Below are 23,215 nucleotides of genomic sequence, written 5' to 3'. Positions count from 1 at the left end.
GTCGTCGTTAAAGGTAAAGCATAAGACCATATAACCAAATGAACTAATGGATTTGCAAAACATGGCCATTCTGATAAACTTCTACCAACCTCATCGAATGATTCATGGATCCAACCATGGCAGCAGTCAGGCAGATATGTCAGTTTTCCGTGTTGCCTTCGAGTTCAGTCACATAAACTCCCACTTTAAACAGAAAATTGGATTGCATACTTCAATGATTCCATGTAGAGCTACCCAATTAACCAGACTAGCAGACTCAGAACTTTTACTGTACACCTAAACATTGACGTCCTGATCTCATTCTTCTTTCCATATCCCGCCAGTAATCTTCAACTTCAGTTCTTGCCTAGCTATCCCCACCAGAAAAGTAGAGACCTAGCAATATTTCCCTGAATTATGAGTCCATCCCGACTGTCACGAACTTTTCTATGATTGTTCCTTATACTCCTGGGAATTCCTTGCCATATTAACTTACGTACGACGACCATTTCCACCAACGTCCAAACTATAGCTGACCTTCTTAGCCTCCAAACACAATTTCCTCGTCTTCGAGGTGAATTCAGATGGCCTGGATCTTGTTGAGGCTAGGCTAGATGGCGATCGATCTCGTAGACAAAGTGGTACGGTTCGATATATAATGCATATATCACGTGTACCCTACCAAACATTTGCTTTAAGGCATAGTAGTTTGAGAGAGAAATATGCTCAAGATGTGTTGGCTCAAAAATCGTCCCCGTAGGTTGGGGTCCTCTTTGGCTTCCACATGTCCTGTTTGCTTGTGACGTGTGCTAAGGCGTGCCAACTCACGGCAAAGGGGTCAAGCGAGGTTTTAAAGTTGTTGTGAGTTGTTATGACTTCTAATCAAATGATTGTAGGCTGAGGAAGGATCACTCTTCGCGTGAGGTTCTCAATGTCTTGGATACAAGGACTTTAACATGGATCGGTTTGCTAGCCAATCTTGATGTTGTGTGATACGGGTGAATATTGTGAAAGTGAGGGTGATAGTGATGGTGATTCTTTATGATTTTCTTAATAGTGTGCACAAATCAAATAAAAGTAGAAGAGAACAAATAAAGTAAATGACGGCAAATAGAATACAAGAATATAAAGAACAAAAATATATATTGCAAGAAAAGTATATGAGTACCAGTAAACAAAAGCGAACAGATTAACACGTAAAAGATTGATGAGTGTTGTGAATGTCGAATTGTATTGATAAGAGGATAGTGTAATCGCGTTGAACGTTTGGTCGATGACCTCTAATAAAGAATCATATGGTCCTTTTTATTACAAAGAAAATAACTATAGAATCAAAAAGAGCAATCAATCATAGTTGTAATGGTCACTATTGTGTTAACTATAAGAAAACAAAGTTAATTGAGAACTTAATCCATGCCACCGTTACATACATTTGAATGAATTAAAGTAACTGCAAATTTGAGTTGGAAAGGTTACGGCTAATTAGCCAATGCATTAGTCGTGCATTCATGGTGATTGTTCCAAACTTGATAACGACTTCATGAAATTGACAATAAAACTTTAATACGCCATAGCTGAGCCGCAAACATGGACACACGACCGTGGCCGATACCATATTGATATTGCGGCTATTAACTGTGGTATTTGCAAGCGCGGCCCACTTGTCCTACCATGCCACGTGTTGCTAAATATAGGTTCAATTAATTTATCTATGAAATGTTGGTATCTAGACCAAAATAACTGAAATCATAAAGATTTAAGAACGTTTGAGTAACAACAAAGAATTTAAGATCAATGTCGGTAGCCTTAGATTACCAAGGAATCACTTTACACAAGTACCTGCAAAGAACATATTATCTCTCATATAATATGCAACGATATGTCGGTCATGTACACATTCAAGATAATAAACCCTAAAACATGCATCAAAGTGTCGACCCAAAGAAACATGTAATAGAATTATCAATGAACAATCAGTAAAGAAATTCTCATCTGAAATCATATAGATCAATTGGGGTTCAAACTCAAAGACATATAGAGGGTTTTGATCAGCCCCTAACTACTAAGGAGTTTAGTTACACATAATCTTGAATAAGAGCATCAAATAATATATGGGAGATGAACTAAAGGAGGTGAAAGAAGAACTTGATGATAGGTAGGAGATCTCATGATGTATGGTTGCCCGAATCTCCCTTTTCTTCTTTTTCTCTTCTTCTCTTCTTTGTTTTCTCTCTGTCTCCTTGCCTCCCTTCATTCTCTCCATCCCATGTCTCCTCTGTTTTTTCTGATATAAATAGGGTTAAGAAACCCTAGCAATTCATCCATGGGCTTTCTGGAGTGGTATGGGCCTTAAAATATAACTTTGATCCACAATAAAAAAATCGCGTTGACCGACTCCCGCTCACTAAATCGATCATAACTATCTCCAGAAAATAGATATTTCTGTGATTCCAATGGATCTGGAAAGTAGACTCATTGAGCTTTTCATCGATATACTATGCACAAATTTCCTTCATGTAGGTTGTCCGCTATGATCCGTCAAAGTTGACTGTTCTGCAGAGACAGAATCCTGATTTCCGGTTTTATTGCTTTTATTGCTTCTTTAAACACATTTTCCTCTTATTTTGCTCTAATGAATCTAAAAACAATTAACTAAGTTAAAATGAATATTGTTAAGAGAATAACTTAACTAAATAAGAGAGATAACATATTAAGAACGGAGCATTATATACTCCTATCAGATTATACCCTAAAACGATGGTACCAACTAGAGCTAGCTACAGCTGTAGAGCTAACCGTGTAATTTCATATATGTTACGCAGCTAACCACTATAAATCTTGATGTAGAAAATGACTTAAATTAAAATCCTGAAATGACCCAATTTTCTTTGTATAATAAGATCACCTACGTAATTTAATTAGAGGTCAGAACCTGTATAGTGACCTCATAGCTAGCTAGCTAGCTAGGTTCCATGGGAGAAGCCTTCTTCAAGTTGAGAGATTCATACTATTTTCTTCCTATATAAAAATGATTGAATAAATAGAGAAATGTATTAGTTAGTTTCGGATCGAGGCATCGAGCTACCCTCGATCTATCAACCCAGACCCAACTTTGTCAGGTAATTTGGACAAGAAATTACATCTTATTGCAGTAACTGAGTTCCGGTCTTGCAGCAGAAGGGAAAAACATTCAAGAACAAATTTCTAATCATCCAATTCAGATTGTATTAGTGAAAAACCTGACTCCATCACAATCTTGAAAAGAAAATTAAAGAAAAGGTCACCTGACATTTAAGAACAAATTCTAGTGTCTGCAAAGCATAAAAGATCGAAAACAGATATCAAGTGAATAACAAAGTTTCTACGATTCAATCATTCAATTGATCCCTACGATTCAATCATTCAATTGATCCTTCTTTACAGAATCATATAGCGGAACAAAAACTTTGCTGAATTTAGCTAATTACAATAGTGCCTACAAAACGTATTGAATACATTAGAAAAATTAATTGAATTCTAATGGTTACTTCTCCATTTTCGATTCTTGATTTCTTGACGATATGATCGATGAAGTACCTTCTCAAAGGTCTACGTAGAGCATGACTCAAGGAAAACTGGAACACCTATTCTTGGATCAAACACAAGTTCTTGGTGTTTCTTGCAGAGTTCTCCAAGCTTTCGGTTTAGGTAGTACTTGAAGGGAACCCAGTATTTCTTCTCTTCTTTGCCCACCACGAATTCAATACAACCTTATGTAGTTGAACCCCATGCACCCGTTCTCGAATATACAAAAATTAATTTAACTCACCATCGATTCTTGATCGACGATTTGATGAAGTAACTTCTCAAAGGTCTCCGTAGAGCATGATTCATGAAGCACAATCGGCTCACCAGTTCTTCGATCCACATATCTTTCGTGTGTCATGATGAGTTCTTGGAGCTCTGACACCCAGAAGTACTTGCTGGGAACCAAGTATTCCTTCAACTCTTGGCCCACAACAAACTCCCAACAATGTTCTGGAGTTGAACCCCGCTTCTTCTTCCAGTACTTCTTGTCGAATATACTCTCGACCTGGTCAGGATCATGCACCAACAGCTTTTCGCGATCGCATGACTTCTTGGAGTGGCTTCTTCGTATCTTGTTGATAAGAGATGAAGGAATCACAAACCTCATCTGGTGTCTGGTAGAGTGGCAGTCGTAGGCTTGGAAAGATTTAGAGATGGAGTAAGGGAAGTAACTGGTGATCGAGTTAGGGTTTCTAAAGATTAACAAGATGGAAGTCGATCGTAGGAGTGAGATATGACCATAACAACGTACTTTATATATACTTGAGTCGATTCCGAATCCATGTTGGATTTGGTTAAGTTGAGTGTCGGCCAAGTTTCTATTTTTTGTTATGTTAAATCTCTATTCTGATTTCGATCAGTGCCCTTCATTTCTATTAGCTGGATCTTCTCGATCTCTAAGCCAGGTGTTGTTTTACACCCCACAGTAGACATAGGCTATTGCTGCACCGGATTAGTTTTCAGTGTAAAATTACTTCATTCCCTTGCGCATGTAATAGCCTATTTCCAAGCCTCATTACCCACAAGTTTGGCAAAGCCAATTTGATACTTCTTGTATATACAGTACACGGCCGTGTACTGAACACTACCAGAAAAGCCAACCAGTCTCCCCATACTTGAACGGGATAGTATCGCCATTGCGCCGGAAGAAAACTCAAAGAACCAAAAGAATTATCAAAGATTTATCACTTTTGTAACAGTGAGGTTCTTATTCATTGTTGAAAATCTAATTGTCTATACAATCCAATTTCCAGAGAAAATACACGCAGGTAAAAGTCAGGCAGAGCTAAATGAGTAAATTCCATGTCGTTACAATGTTTAATCACAAACTTCGTATTTGTTTACGAATGTTCAGAACAAAAGGACAAGAATCATTACAGCTTGAGATTTCTGAGGTCCTAGGAAGAGTGAATGTCAGATTTAAGCAATTCATCACGACTCCGTCTCTACAAGGGAACAAATATACAATTAGCTAATACTGATCCAACAACTGGTTACTAAATTCTGTTACTAAATGTGAACTGCATCGTTACCTTAATTCCAATACATCCGTTCACATCAAGAGTGGTCATTGTGTTCGAAAAGGTCCTTGAAAGGGAAACTAGGCATGCATCAGTCACCCCAACTATCCCAAATAAGCTGCAATTCGAATTCACATTAGTCAGTTCTTGCATCATTCAAAACCATGGGAGCCTTGTCGGTTCATTAAAAAAGATTAAAGACGTTTAACAAGTGAGCACTTGCAGTTTCAATTACGTATAAAGTTAAAATAATGTATACTGTAATACATGCAATCACGGTATTTCCAGAAAGCAGTTTGTCCACGACACTGACTATTGTGGTAGATGTACAAATAAATGGTAAGTAAAATTAAAAAGAGCTGAGTATATTTTTATTTATTTATTTTTCATTCAGGTAGTATAAAGCTCAATATTGCAGCCAATAAAGTGCAGCATGAACATGCTTCGCAGTCAATTTAACTTTTAGACGAAGAGATTACGAAGAAAAGCAACATCAGTGACAATTTGGCTAGTTAACCAGCCACTCAGAGGCAGTTCCATAAAGCAAAAGCTCTGAAGCTCTTGTAATGCATGTCATCTACCAAAGATCAAATATGGAAAATGGCAGACAAAAGAACATAACTATAACTCAGAAATTCCAAAGTTGACAATTCACAGACTGGTAATTAGGCTGTTCAAAATTTTTACCTGAGATATTCCAGAGAGGTGCAACTCTCTGCAATGGCTATGACTCCAACATCAGTGATACGGACACACCTAGTACAAACTAGAGTTAGTATTGAAAATATCAATTGATGTAATTCCTTTGCTGCATATACATATCTACGAGTTCAGAAGCTTCAGTTACCATGTCAAACTGAGAAAGAGAAGATCATTGCATCTAACTATACAAGAAAGCCCTTCATCTGATAGATTCTGAAATTTTAATCATCAATTTCCATAAGTATTTATCATCAATTTCCAAAGATTTATATCTTCATACAAAAGTGTTGTAAATATTTACCTGGGCACCACATAGATCCAAGAATTTAAGCTGGGCAAGAAGATATATCCTCATGTAAGCTGCATCAGTGAAGCTGAACAAAGGAAATGTTATGAATCAATACACAGAAAGACAACACTGTTTAAGAAAGCAAACACTCCACAACAAATACCTAGATAGGGCATATAAGTTCAGACTCTGGAGACTGGAACAATTCAATACCTGCTGCAAGCCAGAATCTGTTAACTTGACACACCTGCGAATTGCAAATTTACAATTTGTGAGCAAAGACAAGTATTGCTTGGCTGCCATTGCGCATGAAGTATAATTTCACTACTTGACTATGTACAGAGGAAAGTGTTTGAGAGGAGTTGGGGATGCCACAAATCACTAAACATTCTCAATTTTAACAACTCTCGACCATTACCTTGTCATTCCAAATATAAATATGTTGAATATTCATAGCCTAGATATGATTTTCTGATACAGTACATGAGCTATATTCATGCTTTACATGATCTTTCCTATACAACCTAACAAGGAGCGTTTTCTACCTTGTCAGATTCAGCGACTCCAAATCTGGATAAGTCTGAGCAACCAGTTGCAAACTTTTGTCTGAAAGATTCTGAGACTTTCATGTAAAAGCTCCATTCAATAAACATTTTATGTAAGTATGCATCTAGCTAAACTTTACTAGATAGCTATATATAATATTCATAGCAAAGCATGAAGTAGGATGAGACTCGGTAATTAAATACCTTACAGCCACTTATATTTAGATCAATGATATACTTGCAGTTCTTCACTAGGTGTGTTATACCTATATCTGTCACCCTGCAATTCATATTCCAAATTATTAACACTCATGAAATATCCAATTAGCAGTATGGTTTTAAGGACAGAATAACCTTCAGTACCTCACGTTCCAATATATAGAAAAGTTCTTCAGATTGGCACATGCACCGGTCATATCTTGAACTCCCTTATCAGAAATCTTCTGGCAGCTATTCAGATTCAAAACTTCAAAACTTCAAGGTTTTGAAGAGCATCAAAACACTGTAGAAATGGTAAAATTTCATGCCATGCAAAAGCACCTCTTAGAAAAAAAAACACTGTCTACTTCATCAAGAGATCTTAAAACAGAATTCCAATATTATGGTTGACTACATTTGTCAAGGTGCCTCAGAATATTCAGAGTTGTAAAAATGATGATAAAGCAGGGTTAGAGAAATTAAATACAGCAATATTAGTATCCTTTCTATTTCGTACCTCATGATACAGAAACATGCCTTGTGCCTTGTGTTTTAAGAGCTAAAGACCACTCCGAACGAAGAACAACATATAAAATAAGCTAAGACAGAAGCCTAATCCATTTTATAAAGGGAACATGGAAGTGTGAAGCAGAATTGGATGTAGTTTACGATAAGCATGGAGGTTCCAAGTCCTAAACATTATCCCAAAACTCCCACCTATAAAATATTGAGCACTATGGGTAACTTGATTGGGGAAAAGTCAACAATACATATGTAAATTATGTGCTTTCCATCTAAGAAAACAATTGTATCATTACAAATTATTTTCCACGTGAGAAAGTTCAACATCTTTTCAAATTCATCAATATATAAATTTACAATGCCCTTCATTCATAAAAAGAAAATTACACAAACTCATAATAGAAGGTAAAGAAGTTACCTTGTTCTTAATGATTTCAAGATGTTTGTCTTCAATATCTTGTGCAAATTCAAGGTTTATCTGCGTCACATGCCGATATCGCGGCTAGAAACATTGCAGCATAAAAACATGTTCAGTCCAACAATGCCAGTAATCACCACAAAACATTCTAAATAAGCAATCTCCCACAGGCAATGATATCATTTTGACATCATTTATATTCACACTTGACAACTACAAACAATGTTCTATTCCACTATCACAAATTCACAGTTACTCACCAGTGACAGAGCAGATATTAGGAGATTCCCAGCATCATTCATCTCACGAAAATCGAGAAGCTGCACCAAGAAATTCAAAACCCACATCACACAAACCAATTCAAAGGGACCCACATGGCTTAAAATACTCAGAAGAGTATATGGAATCAAATGAAAGAAGATAGTACCAGCCAGGGGGAAGGGTGGGAGATGAGAGTAGCGTTGAGCCATGGGCTGACAAGTAAGAGAGAGATGAGGTCTCTCTGAGGGAGTCTGGTGCTCACTATCTTCATAACCTTGGGAACTGTTTCTCTGCTCCAACTCAACTCATCACCTGCTTCTACTTCCATTCTGATTTTTGAGACAAATTGAATCCACTTTGGTGTTTCTGCTGACACTTTGTATTTCGTAGACTTGCGACCCGACCCGGTTATTGAAGCACACGGGTAATAATTAAGCTAAAATAAAAGGAGAAATTTGGATTAAACATGACGGCGGTTAGTTTTTGTAACGGAGCTGAATATCTCCCATCGACCCTGATTTAGTGACTTATGCAACAAGCCAACAACATTTCTTTTACGGTAAATATGTTGATTTCGAATGGCCTGAAAAGTTTCAAAATAGTACAATGAACTAAAATTCGGTAAGCAGCTACAATAATGGTATAGTCGCTTTTAATGTCAATATCAACCCAATCTTGGTGACTATACACCAAATTGTGGAGTTGTTCTGATTTGGGAGTACTACTGGTGGTGATGTTCAAATTGGTAAAACTTGGAAAGGACACAGAGTAAACCCCCGACCGGAACCACCGAACAAAGCATTTCCCCAGCTCAGTTTGTTTTGCCATGTCCACAAAGATCTTTTGATTCCTCTGTAAATCAAACAGAGAGCTTCACCAATTCCAAACCCCCCAAACACAAAAAAAATGAAGGCTTTCCTCTCTTCTCTCCTTAAACCCCAAAGCTCCTCCCTCACCAACACCACCAATGTCGCGGCCTAATCGCCAAGGTCCGCCTCAAATGGGTCAAGAACCGCACCCTAGACCACGTCATCGACACCGAGACCGATCTCAAAGCCGCCTCTCTCCTCAAGGACGCCATCAAGCGATCCCCAACTGGGTTCCTCACCGCCAAGTCCTTCTCCGATTGGCAGAAGCTTCTGGGCCTCACTGTCCCCGTCCTCCGCTTCATGCGCAGGTACCCTACTGTGTTTCACGAGTTCCCACACCCACGTTATGCCAACTTGCCCTGCTTTAAGTTAACCGACACCGCACTGTTGCTAGACTCACAAGAACACAACATACACCAAACCCATGAGGCTGACACTGTCGAGAGGCTTAGTAGAGTTCTTATGATGATGAGGACGAAAAGTTTGCCTCTGCAATCTTTGTACCCTTTGAAATGGGACTTGGGTTTGCCTGATGGGTTTGAGAGAGTGTTGGTTCCTAAGTACCCGGATTGTTTTCGATTTGTTAAAGGGTCGGATGGTGTTACTAGGTTGAAGGTGGTACATTGTCCTGATGAGTATGCTGTTTCGGCTTTGGAGAGGAGTAAGGAGGGTGGGGATGTTGGGGATGAGTATAGGCAGTTTAAGAGGGGGCAGACTGTGTTGGCTTTCCCCATGAGTTTTCCGAGGGGTTATGGGGCGCAGAAGAAGGTGAGGGCTTGGATGGAGGAGTTTCAGAAGTTGCCATACATTTCGCCGTATGAGGATTCTAAGCACATTGATCCTAATAGTGAACTTATGGAGAAAAGGGTTGTTGGAGTCTTGCATGAGCTGTTGAGCTTGACTATTCATAAGAAGACCAAGAGGAACTATCTGAGGATCATTAGAGAGGAGTTGAATCTTCCGCATAAGTTTACGAGGATCTTCACTAGGTATCCGGGGATTTTCTACCTTTCCTTGAAGTGTAAGACGACCACGGTAGCGCTCAGGGAAGGCTACCAGCGGGGGAAGCTAGTGAACCCGCATCCCCTCGCGCGTTTGAGAGAGAAATTTTATCATGTAATGAGAACGGGGCTTATTTATCGCGGTAAAGGTGTGTATATGTTGTCTCAGCAAGATATGTTGCTTGACACTGTAGTGACTGAAAGTGGTCAAGACGACTATGAAGAGGACGAGGTTGGAACAGGTGATGAATGCGAAGAGGATGAAGTATCAGACTTGGATTCAGAAGCATCTGATGATGATTGACTCTGTTTGACTGAATTGTTTGCTTACATGAGTAGCAATCTTCACTCCCTTTCAAGTAAGAATGAATTACAATTGGCCTTTTAATGTAGAAAATTAGAGATAAGCCCAATGGAGCACTTTTTTTAAACTAAACGCATACCTCTAATTTTATTTAATCTACACTCAATATGTACTTTTGATTGACTATATTGCCCTTCTAACATTAGACAAAAATATTCCATGAATATAGTTGTTGACTATAATTGAAATTCACTATTTCCTTGTTATCATCCATTTGAATTTAAAGCATGATGCTAAAATATTGATTTGTTTTTATTTTACCTTAATAGATTACACCATTAAATTCAGATGATTATTGACTTGAGTATATATTTCAATGTATGTTGATTTCAACAGTATCCATTTTATATACAAAATCCAGGTTTTGTTTTAAAATCTGAAGAAAATATGTTCGTTCGTCTTGCTTGTAAGAAATAGTAGGAGGCAAGCATACATACAATACTTCTTTCTTATGTCTATGAAGAACAAGAGTTTAGAAAGAAACGAAAAGGGTCGGTGATTAGATCAAGGAATTGACAGAATACTTTTTGTGATTATATTTTCACTTAACTTCTAAACTCACATGTGGTGTTTGTCTACGTATACCAAAAATGTCTACTTGTAAGGTATGTCTTTTGTGCTTTAATTTTCTTCTTCTCTTGTTGGGTCTATTCTCATATGATTCATATCAATTACATGATAGGAAAATAAACTCTGAAATTCACACTTTACCTACAAAATAGCTAATATGTAAGTGAGAATCGAATTTAACCTAAATGCATGTAAGATGTTATTCCCTCAAATATAGGTATAATATAGTAAGTAATCTAACAAAGAGAACAAAGAAATCTTTAACAAAAAATCTATTATCCAGGTATCATACAAAGAAAAAGAGTTTAAAGACCATGTACCTATTGAATAGTCATGGTTAACTCACAATGGTAGAATATGTATATATATACCTAAGAAATAGGTTGAAGAGAGAATTTAGTTAGGCAAAATATTTAAATACCTCTAAATTAAAAAGTTTAGATTATTGAAAATAAAATATATTAAAACATTTCAATTAAGAAAACTCCATCATTTTGGCAATTATGACAAATTTAATGAAATTACAATTAAAAATATCTATAATTAAGGTATTTAATGTTGACGTTATTTTTGGAAGTTGACTTATATATGTTTAGCAGATTTAAATTGTGGCAATTTGTGTAATTTATCTTAAAATAAAAGCTAATAGTTTTAGCTTAAAGTGAGAGTGGGTTTAGTTTAAAATGGGGTCAAAAAATTGGGTGTATAATGAAAGACCCTTTTTAGAAATTAATGTGCTTCCTTCGTCACATTTGTGAGCCCATTTCAGTATCATGTTTTATTGCTAGTTGCCAGAGCCTTTGAGTGTCTTTCTGCTTTCGCTGCAGGGTAAGTGTATAGCTATTGTCTTGCTGCTAGATCAGTTTTGTTCGATCAAATAGCGCAAAGTGAACAGGCTCCTATCAGTGCGCAAAAATATATATGGAACTTTCCATGTATTTTGGTAACAAGGTTTTCTTGTTATGGATCATGTAGAACGGGAATCTGAAAACAAACAAGAGTGCAGACACGTGTACAAATAAAATGTGATTTATTGAATATCAAGCGCGGGGTTACAATCTTTGTGAACTCCTCTGATTCTATCTTTGTATATGACTTGGCTCAAGGGTGACGTGCACTTGATCTTGAGAATTTGAGTTTGATTTGGATTTGGATTTGATGAAGAACGAGCGATTTGGGCGCTTGATGATTCTTCGTGGACTTGAGTTTGGATTTGGATTTGATGAAGAACGAGCGATTTGGTGGCTTGACGATTCTTCGTGGACTTGAGTTCGATTTGGATTTGATGAAGAACGAGCGATTTGGTAGCTTGACGATTCTTCGTGGATTTGATGATTTTCGTGGACTTAAGAGACTTCGGGCTTTGTCGAGAGTGATCTTGCTCAAGTGATTTTCTCTCTTCTTGTCCAATCCCCTCTCTTCATGTTGAAGGGGGTATTTAGGATGCAAATTTGCTCCCCACCATACTTCCCCACTTTCATCACCACCCACCTAGTTAGTTGACACATGACTTCTAAACTTAACCACTCTAACTATGGTTACTCTACATATTTTATATAATATTTTTCTTTCTTTTGTTTTTTATTTTAAAACCAAAATGTCAAATTCTAATAACAAAATATCAAATCATAATATCATTGAAGTTATTTGACTTATTTCCCCAACGTTCGATGCTACTCAATCATGCATATTAAAACTTTCTAATCCTAGTTTATATTATACTAATCTTTTCTCATTTCATAATAAGTATTAATTATTAATCTCATGCATATATTTGATCGTTTTAATTTTTAGTGTTCATTTTTGGATATTGTTTATGGCAATTTCAGTAGCTATAACATGATGACAATATATTAAATTCGATTCTAATGGAAGGAGATATGTTCTTCTTTTGAATGTTTTTCTATATTATTTTCCTTAGTGATACTATGTTCGCAAGATTGACTTGCAAATATATAATCAAACTTGTTCTCTTGTAATTTTTTTTCCGGAAGCTTGTTACTCAATTTTTGAAAAAGCAAAATTATATACTACTCGTTGATTAATATATATTAGGCTTTGATTTTTTTTAACTTAATAAATTATATAGTATTAGGATTTGATACTTTGTTTAAAGAAAAAGATTAGATAAATAAAAAAAGAAATAAAATTAATATGTAGAGTAACCATAGTAGAGTGGTTAAGGTTAGAAGACATGTGTCAACTAACTAGGTGAGTGGTGATGAAAGTGGGGAAGTATGGGTGGGGAGCAAATTTGCATTCGGGGTATTTATAGTGTAAAGATTTCTATTTTGTAGAATATTTTAATGACACTAAAATAATAAATTTCTTTAATTGTATAATCAAATCAATATGTATTTTTCGATTAATTTTAAATTAAACAGAAAATAAATCAATTATTTAATTATAATTGTTAAGAAATTTATTAATTTAATCAAATGTCCGATTACAATTTCGAATCGTCAAAGACATTCAATTTTCGATTTAAGTCGGAATCACGTAGTTTTGATTACGATCATCCATTTATGTGCTGACACGAGTTTTATTCGGATCCGCACCAACTTTGTTGACTTTTGGGCCACGTATGCAATTGTGTCGGGCTCTTGGTCGATTTAATCATTTAATTAAGATAATTTACTTCATTAACTTTCATGTGTCTACAGATCCGTATTATGTGCTGAAAATTCCTCGTGAATCCTCTGCACCATGGAGACTTCTTGATTGTTATTAAAACAAGGACCGGTTGATTCAACTTGAATCCATAAAATGTTTCACTCTTAGTTCTTACTTCTTACGTTCCTATAGCTAGCATCATCTGAACTCAAATTCGCAGTTGTATAATAGCTTTGCAGCCTCAGCGTTCTCCTGTTATGTGTGGATGATTGAAAATTTGATAGACCTGAGAGAAATGGATCCTGTTATTCTTCTCTGCGATTCATTATAGAGGCATTCCTCCGATTATAAAAGAAGAAACCACCAGGGGGATGAGCCTCCCAGCAAGGCTGGTTCCAGACCCCGTTTCAAAAAAAAAAAAACTCTCTACCCATTGACTTTGTTGAAGTGACGGAAGGACCGAATGAACAAAGCCGTATGGTTCTTCGCTAAGTTTCAACACGAGCCAAAAACTTCTTTTCAGCAGGTTAAATGGTTGGGTTCTCAGGTGGAAACCGTTTTAACGATTTACAGGACATGAAAATGTCTGGACTTTGATACCAGAATGGAAATGTGGCGACCGAGTGACTTGATAAAAACACGTAACAAAGAATTCATCTATTTTTTACGCTGTCCTATCTCCACCTCTTGTAAATCTACCAATTAACTCCTAAAACCAAGATATTCTCAATACCTATTTATAATAGCAGTTCGGCAGTTCCCACACTAGGACCAAAAACGTTACAGCAAAGACGGAACAAAAACAAAATAGATAGGACTAGAAAATCCATTGATTTGAACATAGTATTCTATATACTAAAAAAATAAAATAAAAAGATCAGGAACAAATCCTGTGATGGGGCACTAGTCCCAAGCACTCGGACCATAACCACCACCATAACCCCCACTTCCACTACCATAACCGCCGCTTCCACCACCATAACCCCCACCGCCATACCCGCCGCCACCATATCCACCACCACCGCTGTTTCCCCCTCCATAGAAATCTGAACCCCTGTTGAAAGAATTCTCCCTTCTGAAGTCACGTCCACCAAAACGGCCTCCCCCAGATCGTCGGTTCTTACCACCACCATAAGAAGCCCTCAATGCGTATCGAGTAAGCCAAGCAGGTACTTCCTGATTTGATTCTTGCATTAGATCAGCAAGTGGTTTTGCCATCGAAAGGTTATTCTCGTTAAAGAATGCTGTTGCCAGTCCTGAATTTCCTGCCCGCCCTGTCCTTCCTATCCGGTGAACATAATCGTCAATGTCATTTGGAAGATCAAAATTTACCACGTGAGCGACGTGGGGAATATCCAGCCCACGTGCTGCTACATCTGTTGCCACTAAAATTGGTGTATGTCCACTCTTAAATGATCTCAGTGCATGTTCTCTTTCCTGCATACAGACATACCAGAATTATGTCAGGACTCGGATAATGTAACATAGCCAATGTAGAAAAGGACCACTGCATCATAAAATGTCCGTACCCAAAGCAGAAAACTGTCTCTATTAAATTGAAGAGAAGTACGACAGGTTCAGAGGTGATCTTACGACATTTAATTAAACGCTAAAATCTTACTGCAAGAAAAGCAGAGCCATAATCTGCAAACATAGCTCAACAAAAGAGGCATGTACATTTTTCTTAGATTCAGCTCATGTGTTCACAGTCCCAAACCTAGCCAAGCTATTAGAGCTCTGTACTGAATCTTATGCACACACTTATGGGTGCTTGCCTCATGTGTTCACAGTCCCAAACCTAGCCAAGCTATTAGAGCTCTGTACTGAATCTTATGCACACACTTATGGGTGCTTGCCCACATCTGCCTTCAATACTACCATGCTAAATATTCTAACCACCTTCAGATAACACGTATGATATGAACCTAGTCTTTTTTAGCTTTTCTAAACCTTGAAAAGAAGTTATAATGTGTATCATTGAGATATGCAAGAAAGAAAAAGTCACACGTCTGGAAGGTCATTAGAGATGCCATATTTGTTAATTTTTTTATGGTTACACTACACAACAAGCTAGACCACAGTCTTAAAATCTCACATGTTCTGCATCCCATTTAATTTAGTCATCCATTGAAATTACTAAATAAAACTCTCATTTCATCATAATTCTTCATCATCCCTTTATATCTATTTTAAAGCAACACAAAACTTTGTGGGTAGCAATGCGGAGAGATTGAAAAGAATGGAGAAGGCTCAGACCTATAAACCCGCAGGGCATGGCCCATAAATTAGGATAAGACATTGACACAACAACCTAAGTCGTATCTTTACCATGACTATTAATATCAACAAGAATTATCACTCAGACACAGAACAGTTAAAAATTCTTATAGCCTAGATTAATATCCAACCAGCTAACCTGTTGTGTTCTGTCCCCATGAATAGTAGTTGCCGGAAACCCATTGAGACATAACCAGTGTTCAAGTGCGTCTGCTCCCTTCTTTGTCTCCACAAAAACTAATGTCAAAGCTTGCTGCAGTTTCGGTTACACAAAATAATTAATATAATGCAAATTGTTGACAATTTATATAAAAATAGACTACAGGTAAGTTTGGTCGATCAAATTCAAACAAAAGATTTCAAAAAAAATTAATATACCTTGCCATGAGTTCCATTTTCCCTTTGTGCATGAAGGAGGTCCATTAGATGACTTCTCTTATCAGATTCATGAACGAATTCAACTCTTTGAACAATGAGATCAGTACTTGAACCAACCCTTCCAACAGCCAAAAATATATAGTTTGCCAGAAAATCCGATGCCAGTCTCTGCATTCCAACAGAGATTACTTTCAATTTTCAGTACTAAAATCCTTTATTCAGTACAACTATTACCAACATACAAGTTGATGATGCACCAATGCATAAAGATAGATTGTCATAAGAAATTATCAAGAAACTAAGAGTTGAAACAAACCTGTATCTCCTTTGGAAAGGTTGCACTGAATAGCATGGTCTGTCTCATACCTGGGGGAGGCATATCCATCTGTTCCACTATTTTCCTGATTTGAGGCTCAAAACCCATGTCCAGCATCCGATCTGCCTCATCTAGAGCCAAATATCGTATCATCTGCAATGATACTCTAGCTCTCTCCAGTAGATCTACCAACCGACCCGGAGTTGCCACAAGAATATCTACTCCTCTTTCGAGCTCTCTCAACTGACAAGATTGATAAACATACAGTGAGATATGACTTATGGAAAAGAAAATGCCAAGTGGACAGGACATAAAGATCCATGACAAGGATGTCCATAAGTTATAATAGTTCAATAGGATAGGGATAACTTAAAACAGGTCATATGGTATGCAACTACAGGTCTACAGTCACAGCTGAATATGAATTGATTTTTTTTCCGGCTCTTTCTTAAAAACTTATGATATAAGACCGGCCCATCCTGTACAACCTAGTCCTCACTCTATAAGAAGAATAAGTACGACAGGGCCTAGTATAAACTACATCAAGTAATCCGTTGGTAAAAGGATGCAAAAACCATATGGATACCCCAATATCTTTACACACCTGTTGGTTTATTGGCGCTCCTCCGTAAGCAACTACCACCTTGACACCAGTTTGATAAGCAAACTTTCTAGTTTCTTCATGTATCTGCAAGCAAGACAAAAGAATAACACAAATTAGCTTACATATTGACCATTGGAAAATGCACATAAGACTGGCAAAATCTAACCTGACATGAGAGTTCTCTAGTAGGGGAGAGGATAAGAGCGAGAGGGTAGACGGTACGTGCTCCACGAGGTCTCTGAGCATACTGCCCCTGCATGATCCCACTAATAATTGGGAAGCAGAACGCAGCTGTCTTGCCAGAACCTGTCTGAGCACAGGCCATCAAATCTCGTCCTCGAAGAGAGATCGGTATTGCATGACGCTGAACAGGAGTTGGCCTCACATACTTGCATCTCTTAATGTTTAAATTCAATGCCTCCCCTAGATCTATCTCTGCAAAAGTATTCACGGGTGGTGGCACATCAGATCCACTAGTTTCCACTGGGATATCCTCGTAAGCATCAAAATTGATGCCCGTGTTTTCTTGCTCAAAGGCCTGTACTGTGGTATCTTCATCACCAAAGGGATTTACTTCCCGCTCCCTCCCACGGTCCCACCCGCCACTTCTATTGTTCCAACCACCACCTCGACCACCCCCACCACCACCACCTACATACCCCCCACGCCCACCATCAGGCCTAAAACCACCACCACCACCCCAGGTAGACACAGCTGCAGACCCATTATAACCTACATTGGCTGGTGGCAGGGCAGTGTGCGAAGGAGCCGGAGGATCAGCAGACAGAGGCCTATTACGAAGATGTGGCGGAACATAAGTCGACCGTGCAGGACGAGACGAGCTGCTATTGTCCGATGGGCGTGATGAGCCTATATTGTCAGACGAACCAACGTCGGCATGGTCTTCATCATTACCTACAGAATCAGCCCATGACCTCATGATTGCAAAAAGCAACCCCTTCCTTTCCACTAGTTCCGAGGAGTAACCTACTGCACCACACACAAGGAGAACAAAAATAAGTCGGACTCCGAAATCTAAACTTGTCTACTGCATTTTACAAGCAAATATATGTCGTAACATGCAAATTAAAAACCTCATCAACAAAAAGAACAACTATAATCACAAATTGATAGATAAGCAACATGATGAATTGGCAGATATGGATTCGAATCGAAACAAATACAAATCTGAGCAAGCAGATCACAGTAAATCCAGCAAATCAAACCAGCATTCTGATCAAAATTCGAAAAACAAAAGGCAAATGTCATACTCCAATACAACAAGTATCGTTTGGAAAATCGAAGCGAAGATGCGAAGCACGCAATTGCGACATGCAATAAGCTCAGCAAGCACCAAAACCTAGCTAAATTATAGTATTATACAAAACAAAGATACAGAGGCTGAGAGAGAGAGAGGCTTGGAAAACCTGAAGCGAAAACGAGGAGTGAAGAAAACGAGGGGAAATGGATCAGCGAAGCGAAACCCTAGGTTTGGGGAGAGCAGAAGAATAGGAGGAGATGGATCGGACAAGAAGCGCAGATATCGCTTTTTCGGTTTTCGTCGTCGTCGTAAATTTGGGAGATTTTTTTCTCTGCGTTTTCAACACCCTGTGGAGACTTCAAAATTCTTTTCTTTTCCTCTTCTTCCTAAGCTATGTGATTGCGAGAGTAAGATTTTTTTTTTTTTTGAAATATACGATAGTTAAATATCTTTGAATTCATTGATATCCGGACAATTTGGAGGTGATTAGGGCTGGATTGGTTGGTATACCAGTCTTAATTTTCCAATACCATATACCAACCAATATATATTTGGTATGAAAAATCTACAATTTATACCAACCAATAACGTTGGTATACCAATTAAGTGGTACGGTTGGTACTCGGTTGGTACGGTTGGTAATGGGCTTGTACCAACATATTTAAGGCCCAAAAATTTTAAGGCCCAACCCAAATAAATAATAATAAATAAGTGAAATAACAATAGAATTCCAAAGTCTTATATAACTTCAACCAAATTACCAAATACAAAGTCATAAATAGAAAGTCAAAGTCCAAATAGTCAAACTGTTAAAGTACTTATGAATTCTCAAAACAATTGAAAAAATAAATGATAGGTTTAAATGCGATATATGTTGACATGTTGCAAGCAGTGATGGTGCTACTGATAGGTCTAAGCATTTATACTTGGGAATTCGATTGAATCGATTCATTCATAATTAAATAAAGAAATTGAAGACGAGAAAAATAGTGTACTTGAGAAAGAAACTCAGAGAGATTAGATTAAGGTTAGTAGATATATATGGTTTGGATTTATTTTTCAATAAATCTACAATTGAAATTTAAAGATATATATATTTTTTAATTAAATAATTTAATATAATATAAGTTGGTAGGTACGATATACCATGGTATATGGAAAATCTATACCACCTACCTACCGTATTTTTAATATTGGTACGGTATGCTGTACCATATACCATGTACCAAGTATTTGGTATACCAACATATTTGGTACGGTTGGTATACGAATTGGTTGGAATGGTTTTCTATACCATTGCCACCCCTAGAGGTGATTGCTGCCGTCATTAAAATAACCCGATGGTAAGCCGTGAATTTGTGAGGATTCTCAAGAAATAAAGGGTAGGGTAAATCTAACCTCTAATCCATTCTGGCCTTTTTAGCATCGGCCGAAAATGAGATGGTGGCCAATAGAATAAAATGTGTGGGTATGTAACTGTTGAAAAATAAAAATATAAAATATACATTACTTTTTAATTTTTATGAAAATTACTTAGTAATAACAGACAACATTTGAATTAACTAAAAACTTATTTAGCTAAAAAATGTTATGAGAGTCTTTCTCTCTCTCTTTAAGCGACAACCGGCCCTAAGCCTAGGGTTTCGGTCGGCGCAGCCAGTGGTCTTCGGCGAGCCTCTCTCCCCTCGTCTAGTCTACCAAATGCTCTCTTTGAGGGTGCGCACCCCCTCTTCCTATCATGGGTCTTTTGCTAGCCGGAACAGGTCACTGGATCTGTGGGTTTGTGGCGACCCAGAAGGCGGACGTGTGGGTCTTCTCTGGTGGAGGAGATTGGAAGAGGTGTTGTTCAGGGATCCCTAGTCAGCACGGGTTGGTGGTTCCTTCGATGTTGTTGGGCAGTATGGGTTCATCACATATCTGGTCAGATCGGCGGGGTTGACGGTGACCAAATTCGGCGATTCGGTTTTCTCTGTGCGGTGCTGGTTGGGCCTTGGTCCGAGGGAAGGAAACGCTGATCTCAAGCGGTGGTGGTTGTTCGCCGCGGTGGTGCTAGTTTTCCTCTTTCTGTGACTCAACTCCGACGTGGTTCGCATTTGGGTGGTTTAGGCAGCAGCGCCGGCGTTGGTCTCGTTCGGAGAGCTGGTGGATGCCTCGACCTATGGTTGTTGTTCTTCCTTGGGTGCCCATAGCAATTTTGGGTACCCTTGGGTGGTATTGGGTTGATGAGAGCCATTTTGGGGTGTGGGTTTTGTACTCAAGGCCTGCACACACTTGGGCTAGGATTTAGGACCCTTGTGGTAGGATAAAGTTGTTTGTTATGTTACCAGGTTCTCTTGTTACGCGTGGATTATGTTCCAAGATTTGCAACATTGAGATTACTTAGGCTTTTTCTGGGTTGTTTCGCATGGTTCTTGGTGGCCCACATGGTCGTTCCATGTTTCTAATGTAGACCCAAATTTTTTGCGCTCCTCGGTGACCGACTTCTCTGGTTTCTGATGTAGACCCACATTTGTTTCTGATGTAGACAAATGCATGACAAGTAAGAAAAAAAATAGAAACATAAAATATAACGAAAAAAATCATATTAAAATATAAAAATATCATTGAAAATTTGAAATATAATGCGTTTTGCATTTTTAGATGCAAATGTACTAATCAAATCTGCATAATCAAGTTTTCAACTGTGTCTTTTTCTATAGATATCGTAGCCAAACCAAACCCAAACTTGAACTTTGTGATTCTATTAGGAGCCATGATAATATTGTATTTTCAAAACAATTGGACATCAATACAAGATTAAATAGGTTATAATCACAATCTGATTATCATTCTTAATATTTCCTATTTCCTAACATAGCATATATAAACAATTATGATCAAAGAGCCGGCCATGTATATGCAACTTCAAATTATGATCAAACTAGAAAAGAAATAGCTTCAGAGATGAAATTGACATGAAAGATCATAAGGCCCTGTAATCAACTGTTAGAGTTAAGCACCCTCCTAATATCATTAGTATCAAGTAAAGGGCCACAAACATAAAAAGATGATGACATTCAAAGTGTTACTTCAATCTTGCACACATAAACTAACCCAACACTTATACATCTTTTACCTCCATTTGTACTTTTCTTAGCCCTTATTGTTGTAATTTCGAGTCATTGAGTCGTAGTATGAGTCTTCGGTGACATTGATGGCATTTTTGTGCTTAAACGAGTTGAAAACGCAGAAATGGTCTAGAATCCTTGTTGGACTAGGAAACCTAGTTGGATCATGAGTCTTCATATTTCGACGTTTCTGTTGCATTGACGATATATTGAGAATCCAACTTGCATTAGGAATCCTTTTTAGACTAGGAAACGTACTATTTGGGAAAGTCCAACTTGAACTGAAACTCTTATTCCGTAACTTTCATAATCGTACTTTCTTATTCTAGTAACTTACTTGAACGAGAAAGTTCCCTGTTGTGAAATGGAAACTTTCGTAATCTAATTGAGTGTATCTATCGCATATGTTTTTAAGACAATATTTGTCTAGATTATGACAAATTATATGAATTATCTTGTCTTTATTCTTGTCTTTTATTATTTTCAGATTTTAAAGATGAGATTGTGTAACTAGAATGAAGAAAAAAATAGAGGAAAAGTCAAAGCAAGGAGGAAAATAAGGGGAGAAGAGACTTTCATGCAGCAAACATAATGCAATTAAGGAGAAGAAGAAGGAGACAACCAAATTAAAGGTGAAAAGAATGAATTGATCAAAGGATATTGCACCTACCAATTACAAAAATAAGTGAAAGAAAAAGAGAGAGAAAAAAAAGAGATAAATGAGGGATTAAGTAAACAAAATGAGATAATGCAAGAGAGAAAGAAGGAGACAACCAAATTAAAGAAGAGAAAGAAGGAATTGATTAAAAGAGATTGCACCCACCAATGACAAAAATAAGTGAAAGAAAAAGTAAGAGAAAAAAAAGATAAAAAATGGATTAAGTAAACAAAAAGATATAATGCAAGAGAGAAAGAAGGAGACAACCCACAAATTGAGAAGAAAAAATTCACACACAAAATTCATCAATTCTACTTAGCATTCAAGAGTTGAAACTCTACCAAAACACCACCATAAACTTCCCTCACAAATCAACCAAGCCGTCCACCCCAAAACTATCATCATCTCCACTGAGTTTCACATATTGTAGCCGTACCTCTAAAGTTCCTACAACGTGTGATTCTCGCAACTCATCTCCATGGCTCGTTTATTTGTGTTAATCTACAATTCTTTGTCTATGAAAATTGTAGGTTGTTGTTTATATAGAAGTATTGGTTTTGTATTTGTTTCAAAAATTTTAGATTGTATTTGATATGTTTTTGAGACTATGCCGAATCTATGTTCTTATAATTATTGAAGTTTGTATTTCTATTGTTGTGTTATACTCTTCTTTTACTTGTTCTTAGATAATTTTTAGATATTTGCATACGAATTTAATGCTTGAATTCATTCTCTAAGATTGTATTTGAGTGCTATCTTCATCATCCATATTGACACAAATCGAATCATGCCCTACGTAGGTTCGGTTTGTGTTAATTAAAGTGAGAAATTCTGGAAATTTACATGTACCCCATGGTGAGTGACGTCACCGTGAAGCATGTCTCTAACAAAGATTTGGTGCTTAAATGTAATCTTGTTTGATTTCTACCCTAAGTGTTGTTAAACTTGATTGCATGCAATTTAGTTGAGGCCCTAAGTCAACCTAAACGTCAATAGAAATTTTGCATGATTACATGTTTTCTTAAGACTCTAATTGTATTACTGTCTAAAAGTATGTAATCAGATGAATTAGAATGCATGATAGAACTAAACTTGTAATTATGTGGTTCATTTGTGAATTTGGTTTAGTTTTGTAAAAAGAAGTCGATTATGTAAATAGTAATTTAGGTTTTATTTTAGTAGTTAATAATCAATCT

The 23,215-nt window shown here is 37.3% G+C and overlaps 3 protein-coding genes across 3 annotated transcripts; 1 reads left to right on the top strand and 2 right to left on the bottom strand.

Annotated features, from left to right (window-relative positions):
- Positions 1-4,856: 4,856 nt before the first annotated feature.
- LOC126796918 (F-box protein At3g58530) lies at positions 4,857-8,829 on the bottom strand. Its single transcript, XM_050523632.1, is given in 14 exon segments — positions 4,857-4,991; positions 5,079-5,184; positions 5,754-5,822; positions 5,914-5,981; positions 6,070-6,142; positions 6,221-6,304; positions 6,603-6,673; positions 6,807-6,882; positions 6,966-7,078; positions 7,081-7,104; positions 7,741-7,824; positions 8,001-8,060; positions 8,168-8,437; positions 8,635-8,829. Coding segments are annotated over 14 exon segments (1,341 nt in total). The 3' UTR covers positions 4,857-4,943.
- Positions 8,830-8,907: 78 nt separating this feature from the next.
- LOC126799784 (protein WHAT'S THIS FACTOR 9, mitochondrial) lies at positions 8,908-10,175 on the top strand. Its single transcript, XM_050527049.1, is given in 2 exon segments — positions 8,908-8,938; positions 8,941-10,175. Coding segments are annotated over 2 exon segments (1,266 nt in total).
- Positions 10,176-14,306: 4,131 nt separating this feature from the next.
- Positions 14,307-18,623, bottom strand: LOC126797938 (DEAD-box ATP-dependent RNA helicase 37-like). The gene is made up of 7 exons (XM_050524711.1): positions 18,421-18,623; positions 17,160-17,983; positions 16,994-17,077; positions 16,390-16,632; positions 16,074-16,241; positions 15,835-15,948; positions 14,307-14,855 (listed from the first exon to the last, which is right to left on the bottom strand). Exons 2-7 carry the CDS (start codon positions 17,931-17,933, stop codon positions 14,322-14,324), a joined length of 1,917 nt encoding a protein of 638 aa, XP_050380668.1. The 5' UTR covers positions 17,934-17,983; positions 18,421-18,623; the 3' UTR covers positions 14,307-14,321.
- Between the last annotated feature and the right edge of the window lie 4,592 nt (positions 18,624-23,215).

The sequence above is a fragment of the Argentina anserina genome, chromosome 6 (genome assembly GCF_933775445.1).
Source record: "Argentina anserina chromosome 6, drPotAnse1.1, whole genome shotgun sequence".
Lineage (NCBI taxonomy): Eukaryota > Viridiplantae > Streptophyta > Magnoliopsida > Rosales > Rosaceae > Argentina > Argentina anserina.
The sequence above is the reverse complement of the archived record's forward strand: the minus strand, read 5'-3'. Positions and strand labels throughout refer to the sequence as shown.

Coding starts and splice junctions, on each gene's coding strand:
- LOC126797938 (XM_050524711.1), bottom strand. CDS start 17,933: ATGAGGTCATGGGCTGATTCTGTAGGTAATGATGAAGACCATGCCGAC. Junction 16,242..16,389: donor CCTTTCCAAAGGAGATACAG/GTTTGTTTCAAC, acceptor GTTGGAATGCAG/AGACTGGCATCGGATTTTCT. Junction 14,856..15,834: donor ATGGGGACAGAACACAACAG/GTTAGCTGGTTG, acceptor GTCTGTATGCAG/GAAAGAGAACATGCACTGAG.